The sequence below is a fragment of the Juglans microcarpa x Juglans regia genome, chromosome 5D, assembly GCF_004785595.1.
Source record: "Juglans microcarpa x Juglans regia isolate MS1-56 chromosome 5D, Jm3101_v1.0, whole genome shotgun sequence".
In the NCBI taxonomy this organism is placed as follows: domain Eukaryota; kingdom Viridiplantae; phylum Streptophyta; class Magnoliopsida; order Fagales; family Juglandaceae; genus Juglans; species Juglans microcarpa x Juglans regia.
In genome coordinates, this window is record NC_054602.1 from 31,870,593 (window position 1) to 31,890,735 (window position 20,143).

General features: G+C 34.2%; 2 protein-coding genes across 6 annotated transcripts; both read left to right on the forward strand.

Moving 5' to 3' along the window:
- Window positions 1-5,419: 5,419 nt before the first annotated feature.
- LOC121266604 (tropinone reductase homolog At2g29360-like) lies at window positions 5,420-8,482 on the forward strand. Of its 2 annotated transcripts, none has more exons than XM_041170485.1 (5): window positions 5,420-5,686; window positions 5,825-6,032; window positions 6,898-7,114; window positions 7,251-7,357; window positions 8,061-8,482. In XM_041170485.1, exons 1-5 carry the CDS (start codon window positions 5,598-5,600, stop codon window positions 8,232-8,234), a joined length of 795 nt encoding a protein of 264 aa, XP_041026419.1. In that variant the 5' UTR covers window positions 5,420-5,597; the 3' UTR covers window positions 8,235-8,482. The 2 variants fall into 2 exon arrangements, with proteins under 2 accessions (XP_041026419.1, XP_041026420.1); XM_041170486.1 differs by having other exon boundaries at window positions 5,452-5,686; window positions 5,825-6,036; window positions 6,902-7,114.
- A 6,289-nt stretch (window positions 8,483-14,771) lies between these two features.
- Window positions 14,772-20,048, forward strand: LOC121266603 (ultraviolet-B receptor UVR8-like). Of its 4 annotated transcripts, none has more exons than XM_041170481.1 (11): window positions 14,772-15,150; window positions 15,647-15,720; window positions 15,816-15,900; window positions 17,068-17,199; window positions 17,289-17,519; window positions 17,699-17,914; window positions 18,254-18,291; window positions 18,748-18,930; window positions 19,261-19,351; window positions 19,741-19,784; window positions 19,868-20,048. In XM_041170481.1, the coding sequence occupies exons 1-11, from the start codon at window positions 14,949-14,951 to the stop codon at window positions 19,988-19,990; spliced, it is 1,419 nt and encodes a 472-aa protein (XP_041026415.1). In that variant the 5' UTR covers window positions 14,772-14,948; the 3' UTR covers window positions 19,991-20,048. The 4 variants fall into 4 exon arrangements, with proteins under 4 accessions (XP_041026415.1, XP_041026417.1, XP_041026414.1 ...); XM_041170483.1 differs by having other exon boundaries at window positions 14,773-15,150; window positions 17,068-17,235; window positions 18,248-18,291; XM_041170480.1 differs by having other exon boundaries at window positions 14,776-15,150; window positions 18,248-18,291.
- The last annotated feature ends 95 nt before the right edge of the window (window positions 20,049-20,143 follow it).

Consider the following 20,143-nt stretch of genomic DNA (forward strand, 5'->3'; position numbering starts at 1 on the left):
TTAATTGGGAGGCTTATTTACCTCACTATAGCACGGCCAAACATCTCCTATTCTGTGCAAGTTCTAAGTCAGTATATGGATAAACCAAGGCAGCCACATTTAAATGCTCTACACTGAGTGCTTAGATACTTGAAGGGAGCACCTGGTCAAGGCCTTTTCTTTCTAGCCAGCTCTGATTTCCATCTTAAAGCATTTTGTGACTTAGATTGGGCTGGTTGTATGGATACTAGAAGATCCATCACAGGTTTTTGTGTGTTCCTTGGAAATTCTTTAATTTCCTGGAAGTCTAAGAAGCAACAAACCGTCTCAAAGTCCTAAGCCGAAACTGAATATAGAGCTATGGCCTCTACTACTTGTGAGATTTCTTGGTTAATTACATTGTTAGCAGATTTTTAGATTACTCATGCCAAACCAGCTCTATTATTCTGTGACAGCAAAGCAGCCATTCACATTGCTGCTAATTCGGTTTTTCATGAAAGGACAAAGCACATCGAAATTGATTGCTATATCGTGAGAGAAAAGCTCCAAGCAAAGATGATCAAAACATTTCATGTTGCTTCCCATTCTGAGCTTAGTGACATTTTCACCAAGGCACTTGGGTCTCAACAATTCCATTTATTGCTTAGCAAGATGGGTATTCTAGATATATACACTCCATCTTGAGGGAGACTATTAGAAATACATTAGTTCTTTTTCTTTATATGTACAATTACCTTACTGTCCTTGTATTTTAGTACATATAAATACTTCTTTTTTATTGTAAAGAATTAACAGAAATACACAATCATACAAGAGCATTTTGTCCGAATCTCTCTCTGTTCTCGAACCCTAACTCTGTACACATATCAGCTTGAACACAAATCCATGGCAGAACTCAAGTTTTGTCAAAATGTTATTAGAATATAATTGTTTAATATAACTTTTGTTTTGATATTTCAAAAGGATGAATTATTTTTTTATGTTTTGTTTGGAAGTTTAGAAAATTTGTAATAATTAGGTGATAATTAGATAAAAATTTTGAAAAGTTAAAAATTAGAATTGAAAAGTGTTTGTATTTGAGTGATATTTAGATATTGAGATGAAATGAAATGAATTGAGACCATCTTAACATCCAAACGAGGAGTGCTAACAATGGGAATGAAAAAAAAAAGGGAAAAATAAAAGAGACTACAAATTGGGGAATGAAAAAAATACACAATTTCTTAGCAACTTCCTAAAGCAGAAATAATTAAAAGAAATTTAGTTTAATTTCTTCATAGAAAGATCATTCTCATATAATTATCTGCATTTGGGAACATTTTGCGAAATCAATCAATTATTATTATTTTTATAGAAAATCCCTAATATAATATGGGAAATTAAGTTTACAATTAGTGTATAATTATTCTACTTAAAATAAAGGGTAGCTAAATAAAATTAAAATTATTTTTTAATAAAATCTCATAATTATATTAATTAATTTAAAATTAATTATTAAATATTTATAAAATAATTATAGGTGTATTATTACTCGTATAATATTATTGAGAAATCGACAACAATCAATCGTTACATGATATTGCTTGGTCTGAGGATCGTGCGTACGTATGCCAAAGTAACGTGAATCACTGCATTCTCAACACGTCCTTCAAACAGAACTCATTAAAATAATAATAATAATAATCTTAATAATAATAATAATTGAGTAATGCTATATATTTAATATAATCATAAAATACGTAAATATTGTACAATTCTTTTAAAAAAGAGTGATGTTTATAATTAAAAAATTAATTTTTTTCATATAGGTTCCGTATTTATTTATTTTTTTCAATACCTATAAAATACCTATAAAAAAATATAAGAGTGATACTATATACAGTCGTGGAGTGTGCATGCACCACAAAATCGTTTTGCAAAAGAGTGTTTTTTATTTTTTTTTTCATATGGATCTCATATTTATTCATTTTTTCTGATACCTATAAAATACTTATGAAAAATATAAGACTAATGTTATATACAATCGTAGAGTGCGCAAGAGTGCCACACAATATTTTTAAAAAAGAGTGGAGTCTACTATTAAAAAATTAATTTTTTTCATATAAGTCTTGTATTTACTTATTTTTTTCAAAATAATTATACGACGCTTACGCACTCACAACTCCAAATATCATTTCTAAAATTCTAATTGATTTGTAATATTTCTCATATAGCATGATAATCTAGAAGCGGATAAAGAATCGGTTGATCAGGTCTTAGGAATTAGGATGAGTACCATCAGACCATCATACATATATATATAATACATTATAACAAGTGGACTTACATGTCTAGCCATATAGTGAATTCTCATCCTTTCTGATTTAATGGAATTAATTAAAGAGATTCAACAATGTTTTTTTATATACCACGTTGATCAGCATGTCGATGTAGATTAATTTAGACGATTAACATCGCTTACGCATCAGATAATTCAATACATAAAAGATAAATATAATATAAAAGATTTACATCAGATACATAAATAGGGGTGAAAAAATATCGGTGAATCGGTTGGTTCGGTTCGGTACCTGTTTCATTTTTTTCAAAACCAATCAAAATCGGCTCCGTTTCGATTTTTTTTTTCCTAACACCGAACAGAATCGGACCAAACCGGTTCATATATATATTTATTTTTTATATTGCATAAAATAATTTTTATATGATTTTTTATATTATATCATAATTGATAATCATCCACGCATTGCATTATATATATATATATATATATATATATATTAATTATGTGCTCACGTAAAATACTAGAGGTAGGCTAGGTAATAATGTTGATGTATAAGCTGGTAAAAATTTCGAAAAAAAAAATAAATTAATATGGCAAAATGAAATTATATGAGCATCACAAAAAATAGCATTCATCCGAGTTAGTGGCTGGGAAGGATGTCAATAATTAATACGACATGTAGCCTTCACAAAAATGGCTTATTATGCAAATGAGGTTGTATAAAGTAAAAGCTCTTTTTTTCCTTTTTTTTTCTTTTCTATTTTATTTTATTTTATTTCAAACTCTTGAGTGATATTTTTATAAAGTTATGAATGATGTACAATAAGTAAACTCAAGTCGTATTTAAATAAAATTAGATCATACTCCACTCCTAAAGTTTAACCACGTACGTACAAATTTAATTTATTTACACATTCTTATAAATCTCAACAGTTTCCTAGGAATTTCTTAGATATCGATGGGTCATAGAAAACATGCTTCAATATTACTGGTGCTGATTTTTCAAGTTAATGGACATCTTTTTCATGTCCACTGCCTGCTTAATTAATCAGTGCACGACCTTTCAAATTTAATAACTTGACCATTAAAGTACGTCATAACTTTTCTTTCATTTTGGATTAAATCAATAATCTCAATCCACATTATTGGTGGAGGTCCTCTCGATCAAGGAACTTTTTTCTTCAATCATCCAACAAGCGGGTCTCATATTTATAAATTGAACATAGACACTACAATATATCTATATGAACTGGCAACGATATTATGTATTCTGAAATTATATAATTAATTTTCTATATTATTGAAAAATGAGTTTTCAATAATATAGAACCAAAGCAATCTCAATCTTCTTTTTTCACCCCAATATATATACAACGCTGAAATCTGGTTAGTGTAAATCAATGTTTTGAATACCATACTGGACGTCGTACCGGTCAAGGCACTGGAACGAAATATTTTGGTATCGGTACCGTTTCGGAATAGCGTTTTGAGATAACGTTTCGGGATAGTCGATATATAAATAAATTATATATAAAAATATATATAAAAATTATATTCCATAATAATAGTCTATATATAAATACATATATATATATAAATTATAAATAGTCTAGTCTGAATTGAGGGTTAAAAAATAAATTTGTAGTTTGAAAAAATGAAAAAAAAAAACACACAGGCCGAAATATCGGCCTGTACCTATCAGTACCAGCCGAAATATAGGCCGGTATAGGCCGAAATTGAGGCCGGTACGGCAAGTATTTTGGCCGATACGAAACATATATAGTACCTGTACCGGCAGGTATGAAAAATTTTGACCGTACCGGCCGTTACGGTACAAAATTTAAAACACTGGTGTAAATATTGCAAGTGGTAGATTGCATAATCAACATCTCATAGAAGACAGGCTCGACCACTATATATGTAGAAGACAATCCTCTTGACGTTGAAAGAGATAATAACAACTAATGGGTCTCTGTCTGATCACTTTTTATATTATATATAATTTTTGTAATATTATATATATATTATATGGTACATTTCTAATTAATATAACATGAAATTTCAATTTTATTATTCAAGTCTATTAATCTTATAACATAAAATTAATATATTAGTATAATTAGTGTCTAATTATACTATTTTAATCTTATTATTCAATTTTGTAATCTTAATAATAAGTAGACACTACTTATATTATACTACTACAATTGAACATTAAAGAATTAGTACTTGTTAATAATAAATACTAAATTCTCACAATTAAGTTTAGTATTAAAAAAATTATAATATTGAGCATATATAGTGTCATATGTGTAAATAATAAATCGGGAACCGAAATCGGAAAAATCGAAAGTTTCGATTTTGGTGATGAATCAGTCCGTTTCGATTCTTAAATTTTCAAAACCGATTTATACCGATTCGGTTTCAAAATTTCTCTAAAAGCGGATTGAATTGGACTGGTTACACCACTATACGTAAAAGCTAACAAGCTTTGCATAATAGAATTTAGATTTAGATTTGAAACAAGATTTTGATTTTAAAACAACATCATTTCAAATCTAGGTTTTAAAAATCTTAAAAGCCTGTTTGGCTCTAGTGCAATAGAAGTATCAAGTCTACACACAAAATTTTACATAAGAATGTTTATAGACTAATGTGGTTTAATGTAATACATTAATTTTATTTTACAATAAAAAGAGTTTTATAATCTAATAAATCATATTATACCACACATCCAGTGTGTAAGCTTTATTGGGTAAGATTTATGTATAGATCAACCATTTCTCTTAATGCAAAATGATGTGATTTTATATAACATGTTAAATCTATTTTATAATAAATGTAGCTTTGCAATCTAATATATTATATTAAGCCGCGTCAATTGATGGATTTATTTTTATGAAATCTCTTTGTAAATAAAACATTTCTCATATTTTAATATGTAATCCGAACAAGAAATTTGGATTTTAAAGTCTTAGAATCCTTTAAAATCCAACCAAGTCAGTCCAATGTAACTATCTAGCTATAAAAACAATCTAATTTGGCAGGAAAACCCGCAAGAGATGTCTCTCTTCATATTTGGAGAAGAGAAAGTCAATGCCTCAATATGTAGAAAGGATCTCCGAGGAGATAGTTCTGCAATGACTGGCGTGATCATGTCTTCGCTATGATTGGCAGACAGTGCAATTATTTTGAAGAAAGTCAAAGATCATTTCAGTTAATTGGAAAAACAAGTTTATAAATGGACTTAACTCATGAACACCTCTCTTAACTCCACGGCATTTGCCTCTTGACTACTTCAAAGCTAGAGGCTGAGAAGAATAGCAGAAGCAAAAACATGGCGGAGGCAGAGCCCAGTTTCAGAGACCCGAGATGGTCTCTCAAGGGCAAGACCGCCCTTGTCACCGGTGGAACCAAAGGCATTGGGTTAGCTTCTCCATTCATCTCTCTCTCTCTCTCTCTCTCTCTCTCTCTCTCTCTCTCTCCTCTGAGATTTTTTGTATTTTTCAGTATTCTGCAATCGAATTATATATGTTGATTGAATCTGGAGATGGAATTACTCAGATATGCCATAGTAGAAGAGCTGGCTGGACTTGGGGCGGAAGTTCATACTTGTTCCCGTAACCAAACAGAGCTCAATGAGAGAGTAAGAGAATGGGAACTTAAAGGGTTCAAAGTAACAAGTTCAGTTTGTGACCTCACCTCCAGATCCCAGAGGGAGAAGCTCATCGAGACTGTATCCTCTGTTTTTGGTGGCAGGCTCGACATCTTTGTAAATTTCCTCCTTTTCTTTTCTCTCTATTTTCTTTTTGTTTTTTCCATCTTCTTTTATTTTCTTTTCTCCCATTTTTTGTTGGGTCTGCATAATTCTTTAATTATTTTCTGAGGAAGCAAACACTATCTTTACTCTGCATCTTAGCTTCTGCACTTGGACTCTTCGTCCAATGACTAGCAAATAGATAATTCCGGATAAGATTCCAAGGATGCGGACATGTTCAGGACAGTACCAATGGATATGATTTTAAAAGTTTCTTCATTTTCTCATCGTTTTTTATATTTCTTTGTAGAATAATAACATAGACAAAATTATTTTATATGAATAATTTTACTTATCATTCCTGTATACACACCACACATCATATCTATTTTAATTTTTTTTCCTATAACAAGTATATGATGTATAGATGATAAGTCGAACAACTTAATAAATTTAATAAGAGTAGAATAAAATAAAATAATAAAAAATAATTTTAAAGTATATAATATGAGATGATGAGTAGCATCATTCAGTTTTACAATTAATTATCATAATAATATATTAATTACTTCATAAAAAATGTTAAAATATTATTTATCATTTTTTTTAACTATTATCATTTTCATCATCGAATGACTGATACGGTATTAAGTGATTGATAGACAAAGGAAAGATAACAAATAACTTTTTTTTTTTTTTTAAAATGAATTTTCTTGTAAAAATGGGTTTAATAAAAGTTGTGTACGTAAAACTCTACCAATACCTTGGTTGGCATGCACCTTAAGGCAGCTTTTAAACATAGCCTTGTTTAGCTTGTTATGATTTGTGTTCACAGTACTCATCCTTCAATTTAAATTTGCTGCATGCATGCACGCGTTAGGTAAACAATGCTGCAGCATGGATGCTCAAAGACGCTATACAGCATACTCTAGAAGATTACTCGGCTGTAATGGGTGCCAACGTTGAGTCTCCCTACCATCTTTGCCAACTTTCACACCCACTTCTGAAAGCATCAGGAGCTGGAAGTATTGTGTTCGTATCCTCCATCGCTGGTGTCATAGCTCTACCTAAAGTTTCAGGCTATGCAGCATCCAAAGGCACGTTATTAATTTGCATGATATATATTAAGGATCGATCGAACAAGATAGAAAGAAAAGAAAGATGAGAAAACATGTCTTGTTCTTGTTCTTGTTCTCAGATATATTTGATTTTGTTATCCCTGCTAATTTTCAGGAGCAATCAACCAATTAACAAAGAACTTGGCTTGTGAATGGGCAAAGGACCATATTCGCTCGAACGCTGTTGCACCGTGGGCAGTCAGGACCCGGGATATACCCCCTGTAATATCTCCCATCCATCCCCTATCTCAATGTGAATTTCATTATGATATTGTTTCATGTTAGTATTTTAGTATGCCTCCTGATCTGAATGGTTGAATGAAGATCAAGATCCCCACAATTCAAGTATACTAGGGAGAGAAAAATAATATATTATCAAGTGATATATACCTACATGTAAAGCCTGAGAGAAAAAAGATACACATGTTAGCGGGCCACATACATGCAATGTCTCCCTTGTTTATAAGGCCTTGTTCACTTTTACAAAACTTTTTAATTCATCTTATCTTATATCATCTAATCATTACACATTTTTTAAATTTTCACACAAAATAAAATAAACATTTCAATTTTTTCAAATCTCAAAATAAAAATAATATTAAAAAAATATATTCCAACAATATTTTATTCAACTTTCAATTTTCATCTCATCTCATCTTATTTGAAGAAAAAAAGAGGCTAAATTGTAAAAACAATGTAATATAAATGTTGTAAAACCCACTTCATGATGTGTTTATCTTTTTCACTTAAAGTTGTTCATGATGTGTTTATATTTTCACTTAAAATTGTTCAAATTCAGACAAGAACTCGAGGCGGTCTTTTTTCGTTGAAATGTTCAAAATATTTCAGCATAAAAATCATACCATTAATTAGCAAAAACGTCGGAGTAATAATTAATGGTTTAAATGATCCCATTTTGCATCAGGATGCTCTTCGTTCTGCTGGATATGAAAACACAATTTCTCGAACTCCTCTTGGTCGTCTAGCAGAGCCAAATGAGGTCTCAACAGTGGTGGCGTTCCTTTGCCTTCCTGCTGCTTCATACGTCACCGGCCAAGTAATTTGTGTCGATGGAGGATACACCGTGACTGGTTTCTAGCGATCGAACTCATTAATGTATGTATGCATTCTCAACCTGCAGCAAGCTTTTACTTGCTTTGCAATGCTGGCATCCTCGATCGTGTTAAAGTAATAATAAGTTGCTCGTACGTAGTAGTCTATACTGCAAAAAACATGGGCAAACAAGCAATAATTATTGGTGATTTTTATGTTGTTGTAATTAAGACTAATAAGCCACTTATAAACATTCTTTGTTGAATGTCATGTATGGCTTTCAGTTCATTTAAACTGTGTATTTGTTGGTTTTAAACAAGGAAGCAAAACAGAGAAAACAAAGAAGTTACTTGAGAAACCTCAACCCTTTTAGTTCACAGATTGATACTATGGTTCTGCTATTCATCTTCCATTGATCATGCTTTTATAAGCTTACATAGAGACTCACAAAATTCATTTAAAACAGAAATACAACTTCCAACTCAGACTAATAATAGGAAAGCTTAATATAGTAAAACATATATAGAAATATGAGTTCTCTGGAAATAATAATCACACGTTAATACTCCTCCTTCACGTGATTTCCAGCAACTCCAAGTTGTGATCTAAGAAACTGAAACTTGTCTCTTGAGAGTGCTTTTGTGAATATATCAGCTAGTTACTCTTCTGTTCTACAGAACTTCAAAGCAATCTTACCATTTGATTCAACTTCACGCAAGAAATGATATTCGATAGCAATATGTTTAGTTCTATTGTGTTGGATAGGATTCTTGGCAATGGCTATAGTCGATTTATTAACACATATAATTTCAGTAGATCCCAACTGTTTTTCTCCCATATCTTCAAGTATTCTTCTCAACCAAATAGCTTGGTTTGCACAACCTGTAGCTGCCACACACTCTGCTTCTACAGTAGATTGTGCCACATTACTTTGCTTTTTTGAACTCTAGGAAAATATAGCTGATCCTAAACTGAAACAGTAGCCTGAAGTGCATCTTAGATCATCACAAGAACCTACCCAATCACTATCTGTAAATCCTACCAATTTAGTATTTGATTTTTTCTATACCAAATACCAAAATTGATAGTTCCTTGCAGGTATCTCAGAATTCTCTTGGCTGTTCTAAGATGAATTTTACTAGGACATTGCATAAATCTTGAGAGCAAACTAGTAGCATACAGGATATTTGGTCTGGTATTGCACAGATACAGCAAACTTCCCACAAGACTTCTATAAATCGATGCATCTACTTTCTTTCCACCATCATCCTTTTTCAACTTCTCATTAGGAATTAATGGGATTCCCACTAATTTGCAACTTGCCATGTTAAACCTTCTTAAAAGATCTTCAGAGTATTTTTTTTTTAGAACAGAAAATTCCCTCAGCCTCTTGACTCACTTCCATGCCTAGGAAATAATGCATATTTCCTAAGTCACTCATCTCAAAACTTGCCATCATTTCTCTTTTAAAATTTATCATTTCAACATTGCTTCCAGTAAAAACCAAATCATCGACATAAAGAGATACAATGATCAAATCATTACTGTTTTGAGACTTTATGTATAATGTAGGCTCACTATTGCTCCTCCTGAAGCCTTGCTCAATAAAATATTGATCGATTCTCCCATACCAGGCCCTTGGTGCCTGTTTTAATCCATACAAAGCCTTTTTCAGTTGATAGACTTTGCCTTCTTCTTTCTCAAACCCCTCGGGTTGATCCACAAAAACCTCTTCTTCCAACACCCCATTTAAGAATGTTGATATCACATCCAATTGCAAAACTTTCCAACCTTTTTGAGCAACAAGTGAAACTAAGGCTCTAATGGTATCCATCCTTGCAACAGGAGCAAATGTTTCATTGTAATCGATTCCATGTTGCTGCGTATACCCCTTGACAACCAACCTTACTTTATGCTTCAAGATAGAGCCATCCGGATTTAATTTAGTCTTATAAATCCATTTTACTCTAATAACTTCTTTATTTGCTAGTAAAGAAACCAACTCCTAGCTTTTATTTTTCTCTATCATTCTGATTTCTTCTCTCATAGCTTTCTGCCAAACTTCCTCCTTTGAAGCTGCTGCAAAGCTATTTGGTTCAAGTGTAGCATAATTACAATGCTCGTATACTTCACTAAGAAATCTTGTTCTTCTTATTGGAGATTTAGGAGTTAACTCTTCTTCACTGTCATCAGAAAATACTTGAGTAGCTATAGGACTTTCTGTGTGAGTTTGATGAATATCACTTGTTTTAGCTTCAACTTCTTCTTCTTCCATCTCATTCAATGGTTGAATTGATATCTCAACTCTTGGTTGAACAACTTTCTCAACTTCGCAATCCCAAAATGCATCTGCATTGAACTTTACATCTCTGCTCACAACTAGCTTTCTAGTTTCCAAATTGAAAATCCGAAAACCCTTTGAAACTGAACTATAACCCACAAATACACCTCTTTCAGTCTTCTCTTCAAGTTTGATTCTTTTCTAAGATGGGACATGGGTGTAACATATACAACCAAACACCCTTAGAAAGCTGACAGAGGGTTTTATCCCACTCCAAGCTTCAAATGGTGTCTGATTTTCAACTGATTTTGTAGGCAATCGATTAAGCAAGAACACAGCAGTGTTCACTACTTCACCTCAAAAATCTTTGGGTAATTTTTTCTCATGTAGCATGCATCTAGCCATTTCCATCACTGTCCTATTCTTCCTTTCGGATACTCCATCCTTTAGAGTTATATTCACTACCTTGATCACTCCTTAAAGATTTGATTTTATGGCCAGACTGCTTCTTTACTAGCAGTTTGAACTTCTTAAAAACCCCAAAAACTTCAGATTTTTCATGTAGGAAATAAACCCAAATCATTCTAGTAAAATAATCTATGAAAAGAATGAAGTACCTACAATGCTTATGGGTTGAAGTCTTCATTGGACCACAGACATCAGTATGGACAAGTTGCAGCGTCTCTTTGGCTCTCCAACTGCTTTCTGATGGAAATGGAAGTTTGTGATGTTTTCCAACCAAGCACCCTTCACACACTGGTGTCTCTTTTTCTAAGAGAGGTAGATCCTTCATCATCTCCTTTTGATGCATTAATCTCAATGAATTAAGATTGTAGTGGCCAAATCTTTGATGCCACAATCTGGTTCATCTATAATTGCCACCATAGCATTAGGAAAATTCCATTGAATGGAAAAATTCATGCGCCTCCCCATTTTCATTTCAGCTAGTTCCATCTTACTCTTTTCATCAAATATTCTGCATATATTATTTTCAAAGCACAAGGAGTAACCATTTTCCATCATTTGGCCTACACTCAACAGGTTTTGATCAAGGGATGGAACCAGCAATACATCCTTGATGAATTTTGTACCTTTCTTGGTCGAGATGGCCACTATGTCTCTACCTCTAGCTTCAACAAGTTCACCATTACCCTTCTTAACTTTGGTTTTGATAGAAGTGTCCAGACCAGTGAAGATAGCCTCATTAGTTGCCATATGATTGCTACATCCACAGTCTATGAACCAGATCTTCTTTTCTTGAGTGAGGGCTTGGCATGCAAAGAATAAATGCTCATTTTCCTCATTTTCTTCTAAATAATTTGCTTGCAGATTATTATTATACCTGCAATCCTTTTCCATGTGCCCAAATTTTTTACAATTCCAGCATTGTGGCTTCTCGGCATGATAACAATTTTTTTCTAAGTAGTTTGTTTTCTTGCATATACCACAGGGAGGAAATTCACCCATTTTTCCCTTCATCTTGCTTTCCTTTTGAGCTTGATCAGAATTCTTGTAATCCTTTTAAGGCTTCTTTTTATAATCTTTTGTTTTTTTGTTTTTCAGATTCACTTTTGATTGAAATGCATGCTCCAAAGAACCATCATTCCTTCTAGCCAATCTTTGTTCATGGGCTTGAAGAGAATCTATTAACTCAGTAACTGATAAGGTCTGTAAGTCTTTAGATTCTTCAATAGCTGCTACTACATGATCGTACTTCTTGGGTAAACTAATCAAAATCTTTTGAACAATCCTTTGATCAGTCACCTTTTCACCATGGGCACGTATCTGATTAACTAATTCAATTAATCTGGAACCATATTATTTTACTGCTTCGGATTCCTTCATTTTTAAGTTTTCAAACTCCCTTCTAAAGTCTTGAAGCTTGAAAATTTTTACCTTAATATTTCCTTGAAATACTGTCTGCAGAATCTCCCATACTGCCTTTGAAGTTTCAACCCTCATCAATCTTGGAAAGATTGATTAAGACATAGTATGTTGTAGGATGAACAATGCCTTTGCATCTTTGGTAGTTTTTTGCTTAGATTGAGTTGAATCCGAAACTCCTACTGCTAGAACTGTCACCCCATTTTTCACTACATCCCACAAATCTTGGGAGATGAAAAAAGTCTTCATTTTGATGCTCCAATAATCATAACTTTCGTCACTGAAAATAGGAACAGATGTTGATACTTCAAAGGTAGCCATTTTCGACCCTTAGATGAACCTGGTTAGCTCTGATGCCAATTGTTGGTTTTAAACAAGGAAGCAAAACAAAGAAAATAGAGAAGTTACTTGAGAAACCTCAACCATTTTAGTTCACATATTGATACTATGGTTTTGCTATTCATCTTCCATTGATCATGCTTTTATAAGCTTACATAGAGACTCACAAAATTCATTTAAAACAAAAATACAACTTCCAACTCAGACTAATAATAGGAAAGCTTAATATAGTAAAACATAAATAAAAATATGTAGAGTTCTCTGGAAATAATCATCACACATTAATAGTATTTGAAAAAGCCAATACTATATATATACTTTCTCCTCTGCCATACTCACATTTCATTGCCATGACGTGACACCATCATTTAGCCTTTAGATGAGTTATCGTTAAAAACGTAAAGAATAAATAGAAAGTTCGAGTTATAATGGGTCGCCAAAGACATATGATGATGGCATAACATCCAAACCTTCAACATGGAAGTCTTGGGTTTGACCCCCTCTCCAAATAATTAAAAAATAATAATAATAATAATGATGGGTTGTTTTACATCATACAATGGGACTCGAATATAATTTTAACATTTTCTTTAGAAAAATGATGATCTTGTCATGAACTGATCATGATGATATAATCTAGTCACTGTGTGGGGAAGAACAATTTAGATGAACTATTTTATGCTGATAAGTTTATTTATAAACAAGTTGATACCATATAATTACTAAAAAAATGCAACAAAGTCATGGTTGATCAATCATCATATCCCACATTAGTCATGGTTGAATGAATATAACATTCAACGAAGATAATAGCTAGAAAAGAGGGTGTTTGAATAATCGAGTTCAAGGAAAGTGATTCCGACGGAGTTGGTGACTCAAAACAAAGATAGGTGTGTAGTTAAATAATACATTCAATGGAGAGACAATTAAATAAGCCATTTCCTAAGGTGTATCTTGCTAATGCACTTACCGCCTATTTGGAGTTGCATTAGAAATCTTAAAAAGTGATTAAATAGGTTTAAAAATTCTTTAATAAAAAAATTAGGTTGTTTGAATAATATATATATATATATATATTAAAGTACAACTTTCAAACTTTCAATGATATGATTATAATTTTCAAAAAATCAAATGATTTGTTATATCATTTCTACCTCAAAAAATATTTTTTTAATTTGTTTCCAAACAAATATAACGTTTTTTAAAGTATTTTAAACATATGGTTATCAAACAATAAATAATTTTTTAATAGTAGAACTTATTATTTAAACTATAAGCACTAAAACTATAAGTTATATTTCTCACTAGAATCCCAAACATACATTTAGGCTACTTAATAGTTGCATTTTGCTTTGAAAGTATATAGTACTAAAATTAGGGCAAATTTGGATTTAGTTCTCTCGTTGAGATTAGACTTATTAAATATTAGATGCGTGTCCTTCTAACCATAAGATAAAAGTTTCACATTCAATAGTCTAGTTTTTAATTCTGATGAAAATTTAATCCAAGCCACACCTATAAAATTAATATTAGAAGAAATAGAGTTAAAAAAAGAGTTTTTATTCTTAAGTGAGTATGTAGAACACACAATCTGTCTCACTTAAATAATAAGATTTGATTTGTAAGATTCAAATTTTAAATTTCTCTTTCAAATTAAATTATATAATATAAATATTTTATTAGATGCGTTATTTACACATATTAATAATTAAATATAATAATTATTTGAAAAATATTATTTTGACAGGTGTCATTTCGAAACAATATAAAAATGGAATTTCCAAAACAAAATTTAGCCTAACTTTATGGCGTCGTGGCAGTTCCTGACCGTCCATGAAAAGGATCTTAATGTTAACGGTTATAAAAGTGCCACGCAACAACGCAGTAGGTAGCCTGCGATAGATTCGGTGTCCAGCGTGAAGCCACGCAGAATCGGCAGAAACGATTTAAACAAAATATTACTTTAAAGCCCATAAAATATAAAATTGGGTATGGGCCCCCACCACGTGTCAAACACTTTATGTAAAAGCTTCGAACGCGAGGCAGGAAAGTTCATCTTCCAGAAACTTCCCGCTTCAGAAAAATGTAATCCTTCTTCGCGGCTCCGATCGCTCCACGTGGTTCAGAGAACCACGTGGACTTCCTACGTGGCATACGCTGTGTCCTCGGAAATGATACGCCCCAAACCCTCCCGGCATAGAAAAGAGAGAGAGAGAGAGAGAGAGAGACAGAGATTGAAAATTTGAAGCCTTCACAATGAATGGAAGTGTAAGAGAAGAGTGTCAGGATATGGAGGAATGTAAAGAAGCGATGGTGTATATGTGGGGATATATACCGGGAGCTTCGCCGGAGAAATCTCCGATACTTTCTCCGGTTCTGGTTCGGCTTCCAGAAGGCGGTGTAGAAGCGTGGAAGGATGTTTGTGGTGGTGGTTGTGGATTCTCAATGGCCATCTCTGGTTGAATCTCCATCTCCGTTGAGTTTCATGTCGTCATTTTGTTTTTGCTAATCACGCTTATCAAGTTCGTATTATCAAAGCACAAAACACAATAATGGCAATCTCATTACGATCTGATTACACTAAAATCTTGACCCGAAGTTCAAATTCATTTCTAAATCGATCCGAAGTGCATCTGGGGAAAGTGTACTTTTTTTTTTCCCTTTTGTTCTTCTGTTCTACTAAGTTGAGCTTATGGTTTTGGTTTAGCAATATCCGATTGGAGTCTTAGATTTGATTCCGTTTATTCTAGTTCTATTCTCTTGCTCTTCTTTGCTTTTTATTGTAATGATTTTGATAAATTATTACATCGAAGGAGATAATTGTGTATATGTAATTTTGTTTATTGCAAAGGTCTCGGCTTTGAGTTCTGCTTGCTATATGGGATGCTCTTATTTTGCGTTTTTCTTTGGATTTCTTGCAATTTTATTGTGAGTGATATGTCGTTATGTACCAGAGACGGGGAAGCTCATAACGTGGGGCTCGGTAAATGATGAAGTTCAAAGCTATTTGACTTCAGGGAAGCATGGGGTAATGATGTGATCTTCTACCTAATGAAATTATGTGTTGGTTTTACCCTCTCGAATTGATTTTTCATCTAATATCTACTGCAACACCTTGTGAAGGAAACTCCAGAGCCTTTTCCTCTCCCCACTGAGGCTGCTGTGGTGAAGGCAGCTGCTGGTTGGGCCCATTGTGCTTCAGTCACAGGTACACTCTTACTTCCAGTACTTTGGAATTCGGACATAGAGAGAAGAAAATTATCTTAAACATTCATTGTGAAGGAGAATGCAAACAACTATACATAGGTTTACACCGGCTTGCCTCTGTGCACTGATGGAGCTCTATAACTATTTCTGGCTAAACCCTTAGTAATCTTCTGGTCTGATGGGCCTACTAACCTTGGGCTGAAGTTGGGACGAGTTTCCTGCGAAATAGTGAAAGAGGCGACCCTGGTGGTATTTCAGGGGCGTCCTCCGACTGTCCAGTCAGTCAACGATCTAGGAGGTTCTCTTTACTCTGCCACAGATAGCTCAGTGTAAATATTAGAAAATGTAAAATGACAGAGTTGTTGATACCTGAATACTCCGTATATGACTTCTTTATTTCTGCTTCCCTTATGAGGTGCTTTATATTAGATGTCATTACCTTGTTAGGTGATATCGTATTTAGGTGATATCGTATAGGCAATGACTGTCTGCCTTGTCTTTTGATGGATATCCGTTTCTGCCATTGAGCGTCAATAGACTTGGGAAGCGGGGAAAGCAGCAGATTTATGGTATGCAGGTGCTTCTCCCATACAGAACGAGTGAACGTACATCCTCTGTTATTCTGGTTTGAATGTCCCTGGTATAGCATGATATGGGACATTGTCCTCTTCATCCTTTTTGTGATGCCTCAGGTACACCTGCTCAGTGTTGCCTTGTTGGTAGTGGGTATTTGCCTTCAATTGAGTCATTGGCGCCTATTAAGCTGGCTTGGATCTGGGTCTGGTCTTATCAATGATATTTGGCATCACTAGTGGCTGTCTGATATATCTCTAGAAAGGCCAAGCTTGGTGTGGTGATTGAGAAATAGAAACAGGAATCATAGAGGGAAAATGCTATGACTGTTCAATATGGGCAAGACCTAGCAATAATAATGTGCTTAACAACAATTATGTGCTTTGAAGATAAATTCATGGATAATGGCTGCCCTTTTTGTTTTTGGATGGCATTTGAAGGGAAAATGTAATATACATGAACTAGAATTAGTCATGGTTACACTCTTTAATAATGGCTTGGCGATCTCACGATATCAAGGATGAACAGATCTCCCACAATCTCGTTTTCAATTCAAACAGTGTTGCTAATCTGAATTTTTTTTCTTGATGTACAGAGACAGGTGGCGTATACACTTGGGGCTGGAAGGAGTGTGTTCCATCTGAAACAATTGTGCATGATTTGGTTATTGGGGGAAGTTTACAAAAGGATACTACTGGGAAACAAAATTCACAACTAAATGACCAATGTGATTTCTTTTACTTGTACTGTAACAAAACAAACAGTGGACCTTTCCGTTGTTTCTAGAGTAAATAAGGAAATTGCCCTATTTTGCAGTGAGTGCAAAGGATCAACACTCAAATATGATTGGTGGCGCAATATCTCATGTTGGTAAGAAACAGAAGGGAGAGGAAATTGGGAAGCGGAGGAAAATATCACTAGCCAAGCAAGAATCTGATAGCTCTGGGGATGATTTTTTCACAGCATCGCCATGTCTGGTAAATTTGGGTGTTGGAGTCAGGATCATCACTGTTGCTGCTGGTGGGCGCCACACATTAGCACTGTCAGGTAAATCCACTTGTGTCTTGTATCACCAGCACAAGTTTGCTTATGGTCTCAGGTGTGGTTGTCAGTTCTTTGTGGTCACACTACGTAGTTTTGTAGGTTGTATGAAGCACGAAGCTATGGAAGATTTTTGATGTAAAGCAAGACAGTTGATGCTTCCTGTTTTTTCCAAAGTTTTTCAGATGTGGGACAGGTGTGGGGTTGGGGCTATGGAGGCGACGGGCAGCTAGGTTTGGGCATTCGGGTAAAGACGGTGGCTACTCCTCACATCATACAATGTATCGAGCAGTCTGCTTCAGGGAAAGAAAGCATGAGCTCATCAACAGAGGTTTCTAAGGTTCTTGGAAGCCACGTGAAAGGAATTGCTTGTGGAGGTCGGCATAGTGCAGTGATAACAGGTCAGAATTCCATGGTTAGTTTTATAGTGGTCAAAGCGCTGTACATCTTTTCCATGGCCTATCTCAAAGACACTTCTTCAACTGTAATCCCCTACATGAATTTGATTGGATTCTAGACATGGTTCAAGTTGAGAATCAGGCAGTTTTTTTTAGTTGGACTTGTTGATCTCATTGCATAGCTATTAACATAGTCTATCATCTGCATTCTTAATTGGCTATATTGATTCAATGTACTTAGTAGATATGTTAACTGACCATTTGCTAAGCATTTTTTTCTTGGCTACTATTTGACTTACTTTTTGTCTCTTCGCTCATCCTCTTTTTCAATCATAGATGCTGGGAAACTACTTACATTTGGCTGGGGGCTTCATGGACAGGTGAGCTTTCTGTGGCTCCAAATCCCTAACTGAGTGAACTGTCTTGCATTTAGTCTGATGGTCTTTTTTGCACTATGTGGTACTGTCCACGCCACTATATCTAGCTAAAAAGTATTTGATGAAAGCCTTTCATCTAGATTAGGCTTGGCAGAGATGGCTTAGTTAATGGCAGTCCAGTCTACCATCGTTGGCCTTTTTATGTTTTAGAAACGACTACCTGATAATAGAATTGTGAACTTAAGAAATTGCGATGGAAGAATTTTTTGCATTGCAGTTTAGCTTGAGAGCTATCCTAGTTTTTGTGTTTGCTGAATGCACATTCATCTTCAGCTTAATTTAGAGTTTTCACGTTTTTTTTTAATCTCTTTGTTCTATTGTTGCTTCAAGTCAATACCTTAAATAGTTTTTTCTTTTTTCTTTTTTTTTTTTTTTCTGGTGTGGATTCTTCTTGTTCAGTGTGGGCAAGGAAGTACAGATGACCAGCTCAGGCCAACTTATGTTTCTTCTTTATCGGGTACCCAAGTGGAAAGAGTTGCTGCTGGACTCTGGCATACCATATGTATATCTGCCGACGGACGTGGATATGCCTTCGGTGGGAATCAGTTTGGACAGTTGGGTACTGAAGGTGACCAGGATGAGGTACATCCCAGAACCAGTTAATCAGATGAGCTGCTTGTCAATTAATAGGTGACTGTCAGGTTCTGCTACGATGAACCATCTTGGTCACTAGCAATATGATGCAGAAGCTAAGCCCAAATTCTTTCCTACCTTTCATGGGATATTCAATGATTCACACCAATCAACATATTGCATTTTCATTTATGTATCATTAAAATGCATATTATCTTAGCACCAATGTGTGCAATATATTGGCGGGCCTATGTTGTGGCATTTGTCTAACTCGAATCTATTTCCAATGGTTACTGGTTTATCATATAACAAGCTAAAGGATTCCTTCTTCTGCTTCAGAGTCTACCTAAGCTATTGGAAGCTCCAAGTCTCAAGAGTAAGCATGCCAAAATAGTATCTTGTGGCGCACGACACACTGCTTTACTAACAGGTTTGATTTTTTCCAACTGCAACAAAGTGGCTTGAACAAGTCATTTATATTATGCTTGATCAATGAAAGAAAGAAATCGAGTGGAAAATAAAATTATAGAGGATATCCTGTAAGGTTACCATGTCATCGTGCATGCATTGGTTGTCACAACGAGTGATAGGAATAGCATCATGCTGAAGTTGGAAATAAACATAAGATTTACAGACCTTATCTATGACATTTAGGTTGAATAACACAAGTTATCCAAATTGTAGTAGTTATAGCGTTCATAAATGTGCTATCTAACTTGGGAGTGTTAGTATCATGCAAGTTCTTTAGCCAAATATGAGGTCAAACAAAGCCTGATATTAAAAGACTCTTACTTTGATATGTGTTTGTGTTTCTTGAAGACGACGGCCAACTATTCAGCTGGGGATGGAACAAATACGGCCAGGCAAGTTGTTCATGAAGTATTGAACCATATAAACTTTCAGTATCTTATTGTTGCATTGACCTTTATCTTCTGCTTGCTTGCAGCTCGGCCTTGGCGACTCCGTAGATCGAAACACTCCTTTCCAAGTTTCAATCAATGGTTATAGGCCCAAAAATGTCGCATGTGGCTGGTGGCACACACTTCTGCTGGCTGAAAGATCCCTTTAAGTTTCAAAATTGTAAACTGAGGACAAATGGTTGACAGTTTTGTTTGGATGGTTCTCACTTTATTAGGATGGTAGATCGGTCAGAGCTCTCATTTAGTTGTACACTTGTTTTTTTTTAAATGTATGATGTGCTTAATAAAAGTCTTGTTTGCAT

Coding starts and splice junctions, on each gene's coding strand:
- LOC121266604 (XM_041170485.1), top strand. CDS start 5,598: ATGGCGGAGGCAGAGCCCAGTTTCAGAGACCCGAGATGGTCTCTCAAG. Junction 5,687..5,824: donor GGTGGAACCAAAGGCATTGG/GTTAGCTTCTCC, acceptor GGAATTACTCAG/ATATGCCATAGTAGAAGAGC. Junction 6,033..6,897: donor GTGGCAGGCTCGACATCTTT/GTAAATTTCCTC, acceptor TGCACGCGTTAG/GTAAACAATGCTGCAGCATG.
- LOC121266603 (XM_041170483.1), top strand. CDS start 14,949: ATGAATGGAAGTGTAAGAGAAGAGTGTCAGGATATGGAGGAATGTAAA. Junction 15,721..15,815: donor TGACTTCAGGGAAGCATGGG/GTAATGATGTGA, acceptor CACCTTGTGAAG/GAAACTCCAGAGCCTTTTCC. Junction 17,520..17,698: donor CCACACATTAGCACTGTCAG/GTAAATCCACTT, acceptor AAAGTTTTTCAG/ATGTGGGACAGGTGTGGGGT.